Source organism: Tupaia chinensis, unplaced genomic scaffold, assembly GCF_000334495.1.
Source record: "Tupaia chinensis unplaced genomic scaffold, TupChi_1.0 Scaffold143602_1, whole genome shotgun sequence".
Lineage (NCBI taxonomy): Eukaryota > Metazoa > Chordata > Mammalia > Scandentia > Tupaiidae > Tupaia > Tupaia belangeri.
Window position 1 is genome coordinate 2,969,194 of NW_006203448.1, and position 4,466 is coordinate 2,973,659.

At 53.8% G+C, this 4,466-nt stretch overlaps 1 protein-coding gene across 1 annotated transcript in view; it reads right to left on the bottom strand.

Moving 5' to 3' along the window:
• LAMC3 (laminin subunit gamma 3) overlaps positions 1 to 4,466 on the bottom strand; it is a 72,147-nt gene that overhangs the window by 63,136 nt on the left and 4,545 nt on the right. Inside the window, exon 4 of the mRNA XM_006164351.1 lies at positions 4,190 to 4,463. Coding sequence (XP_006164413.1) covers positions 4,190 to 4,463 — 274 coding nt within the window. The remainder of the gene's footprint in view (positions 1 to 4,189; positions 4,464 to 4,466) is intronic.

The following is a 4,466-nucleotide window of genomic DNA, read 5'->3' on the forward strand; positions in this document are numbered from 1 at the left end:
GGGGTCTGCGTGTCCCCCCAGGGGAGGAGACTCTTTTCTTTTTTTTTTTTTTTAAGAATTATTTATTTTTAATTTTATTTATTAATTTCCTTATTTTAATTTGACCAGAGAGAGACAGAGAGAGAGCAAGCAAGCCACCAGGTCCAGGACTTGAACCATGGTCAGCCATGTGGGAATGTCCAGCACTTTAACCACCACGCCACCTGCTGGTCCCCGGGGAGGAGACTCTGATCCCCCAGCACAGACAAAGACGCTGAGGCACAGTAGTGACATCATTGTCCAGTAAGTGGCTCCATGGGCCTGAGCCCAAAGCTCGATTTCAAGATTGCCAGTTTATTCCGCCTCCCAGAGTAGGCAAAGGAGGACCCTGGGCTGGGCCCTGGAGCCAGTCTCCATCTGCTGTCCCCTTAGGCTGGGTCCCAGAGAAAAGTCTTCTTTGGCCCTGCCCGCTGGGTTGGGCCCAGGAGCTGTCTTCCACCACGCAGGACCCGTTCACTGTGCAAACACTCCCTCCTATGAGGCTCCACAGAGAAAGGACAGTGGCCTGGGGCAAGGCGCAGCAGACACGTGTGCACGTGTGTGTGTGTGTGTGTGAGAGAGAGAGAGAGACAGAGATCTTCACACTTGCACTGCGGGGTCTCTCTGGGCCTCGGTTACTGGCCTAGGCGAGGACCAGACCCTCGGGCTCCTACAGCCCCAGGCAGAGCTCAGTGAACACAGGCACGGAGCTCAGTACAAGCCAGCAAACGGGAACCCTTCAAATCTAAAAACGTGGACGTCTCCTCCCACCTTCCTGTGCTTCGGCTGAGCCCCTTTCCCTTGAGCCTTGAGTTCTCTGACACACGTGACCCCCTCTGTCATGGAACAGTGTGTCTCCCCTGCTGTCCCCACCCTGTCCCAGATTCCTGCCCCAGTAGCCACAGAGTCCCGCCAGCCCTGCCCGGCCATCTCCCTGCCTGCCCCTCGCCTCTGGCTTCCTGTACACCCCGTCCTTGTCTGGGTAGAGATCCCCGCCCACACTCAGAAGCCTCAGCTCGTGGTCCAGACAGGTTAAGAGAAGGGAACGAGGGACCAGCAGTTAGCGTAATGGCTATGTCGCTGAACTCCCATGCAGTCGACCGCAGTTCAAGTCCCAGGCCCGGTGGCTTAAACTCACACTGGGCATGTGTGCGGGCATGTCCAAGATCCCGAGAGGAGAATGGAGGAGAAGGGATTGCGGCGTGGCCATCCCCGCTGGGGGGTGATTTCTCGCTTTCTGTCTCTCTGGTGAACGCACACGCCCTACAGCAAAAACCTCTCAAAAAAAAAAAAAAAAAAAAAGAGAGACGGGAACAAGGCCCCAGGGGGAAACGGAGCCTCTGGGGTAAGAGCCAGCACCTGCAGCACCTACCTGCTCTGAGGGGACTGTGTCCTCCCCGCCCCAGGGTCATTTCCCAGATCTCTCCAGAGCACCATAACCCACCTGGGAGGAGCTGAGGCAGTTGCTGGCAGTGAGCCACCTCAGGGAGTTGATGCTCTGACCTTAGGTGTCCACGGACATCCATTTAGAGCTGCGTGCCAAACCCTGACCTCACTGAGCTGCAACCTTCCCATCCGAACACTGGGGTACAGTCCCATATTCCTGATCCAAACGCATCAGCTCCAGATCGGTTTTGGAGTTCAAACGGTTTCAGGGCTTAGACAGGACGCGAGCAGGTCTCCTAGGCTAGGAGGGCTTCAGAAAGTTCACGGAAAATGCGAATTATGAAAATACTATGCACGTATCTACAATTGTTTCTACCTAAACAAACTCGTCATTTAATTCACATTTTCATGAGTTTTTTGAAGTCTCTTCCTGTTGTGTTAATACCCCTGGTGGGGGCTGGGGCTGCAGGCTAGGGTTTTAGTAGCAAAACCGAATGAATATTTGTTCTCACTAGGATAAACCAAGTTTGTGAACAGCCTCCAGTCAGATTTAACAGCCACAATTAGTTATAAAAATACAGTTGACCCTCGAACAATACAAGGATGGGGCAACAGTCCTTCACACATAGCTCTGGACTTACCCAGAAAGTAATAGCCCAGTTCCACCAAAGACTTACTGATAACACCAGCACTGGGTTAATTCACATCTATGCAGCCTGGTCTGTTCTATGTGTTATGTGCTGTATTCTTACAATAAAGTAAGCCAGAGAAAAGAAAAGGTTATTAAGAAACTCCGAGGGGGACCAGCAGTTAGCGTAATGGCTATGTCACTGGACTCCCTTGTAGTCGACCGCGGTTCGCATCCCAGACCCAGTGGCTTAAAACTCACGCCTGACGTGTGTGTGTGCCCAAGATCCTGAGAGGAGAATGGAGGAGAAGGGATTGCAGCATGGCCATCCCCCCTGGGGGGTGATTTTCCGCTTTCTGTCTCTCTGTCTGTCTGGAGAGCGCACACACGGACATCCATTTAGAGCTGCGTGCCAAACCCTGACCTCACTGAGCTGCAACCTTCCCATCCGAACACTGGGGTACAGTCCCATATTCCTGATCCAAACGCATCAGCTCCAGATCGGTTTTGGAGTTCAAACGGTTTCAGGGCTTAGACAGGACGCGAGCAGGTCTCCTAGGCTAGGAGGGCTTCAGAAAGTTCACGGAAAATGCGAATTATGAAAATACTATGCACGTATCTACAATTGTTTCTACCTAAACAAACTCGTCATTTAATTCACATTTTCATGAGTTTTTTGAAGTCTCTTCCTGTTGTGTTAATACCCCTGGTGGGGGCTGGGGCTGCAGGCTAGGGTTTTAGTAGCAAAACCGAATGAATATTTGTTCTCACTAGGATAAACCAAGTTTGTGAACAGCCTCCAGTCAGATTTAACAGCCACAATTAGTTATAAAAATACAGTTGACCCTCGAACAATACAAGGATGGGGCAACAGTCCTTCACACATAGCTCTGGACTTACCCAGAAAGTAATAGCCCAGTTCCACCAAAGACTTACTGATAACACCAGCACTGGGTTAATTCACATCTATGCAGCCTGGTCTGTTCTATGTGTTATGTGCTGTATTCTTACAATAAAGTAAGCCAGAGAAAAGAAAAGGTTATTAAGAAACTCCGAGGGGGACCAGCAGTTAGCGTAATGGCTATGTCACTGGACTCCCTTGTAGTCGACCGCGGTTCGCATCCCAGACCCAGTGGCTTAAAACTCACGCCTGACGTGTGTGTGTGCCCAAGATCCTGAGAGGAGAATGGAGGAGAAGGGATTGCAGCATGGCCATCCCCCCTGGGGGGTGATTTTCCGCTTTCTGTCTCTCTGTCTCTGTCTGTCTGGAGAGCGCACACACCCTACAGCAAAAACCTCTCCAAAAAAAAAAAAAAAGAAAATCAGAAAAAAGAAAGAAAGAAAGAAAGAAAGAAAGGAAGGAAGGAAGGAAGGAAGGAAGGAAAGAAGAAAGAAGGAAAGTCCGAGGAAGAGAAACTCTATCTACAGGACTGTACTGTCTTCCCCAGAAGTTACTGAAAAAAATCAAACCTGTGCTGCTCCAGGTCAACTGTGCTTTGAGTTTACTTCGAGTTTTCAAAGCTTTGGAGGAGATTTTGCCATCACAGATAATGGGGTGAAACCAGCGACACCCCTTTTCCCAGGCTGTGACAGGAAAGAAGTCAGCCCATGGGGGTAGCAGGGGGAGGTGGGATGCTGGGCTGGGCCTGGGGGCATTCCAGTTCTCTGCAGGGGGGGCAGGGGAGGGAGTGAGGGGCTCCATCCAGACCTGACTTCTGATCCCCAGGGATCTGCGTGCTCCTGTCCCTTGGCCGGGGTTGGACACAGGGAATCATGAGCAAGGCAGAGAGGCCATGGGGGCGGTCCAGCTACCCACTGCAGGATGAAACTGGGGCCTCCTGTCCAGGAACTGAACTTACGGTCCAGTGGTGGACACCTCGGCCCTGGTCCCCAAGAACACACACCAGCGACCGTGGACAGCCTCAGGAGTCTTCTCCTGCCGGTTCTGGGTCAGGTTAGACCACCACGGCAGGGGGTGGTGATGACTCCCGGTTCCCGGCTCTGCAAGCGGCTCCCAGGAGGCTACCTGCCCCTCCAGCCCCCAGGGACACCCCTCAGTCTATCCTTCCGCCTGGTGCGCAGAGGCCCTGTTCCTCCGTCCTGTCCCGGGCTGGGATGGGGTGGAGACCCGGCGGCGGCGGCACAGCCGGCGCTTACCCAGACGGAGGGTGATGTTCACCGAGGTGGGGTACTGCACGCCGAAGGCCATGGACGGGCTCTGCCACCAGGTGCTCTCGTCCTGGCTGTGGAAGTCAGTGAGGTAGGAGGCGTTGTGGTGGCGCTCGGGGTCTGCGGCGTCGCAGCGCTGGCACTGCACGCCCGCGCCCGCGGTGCCCACGTGCGGGCAGAAGTCCTCGGGCGGCCGGCCGCACGTGTGCGAGGCCTCGGCCAGCCGGCCGAACGCCGCGTTCTCGAACACCGGCAGGCAGCGCTG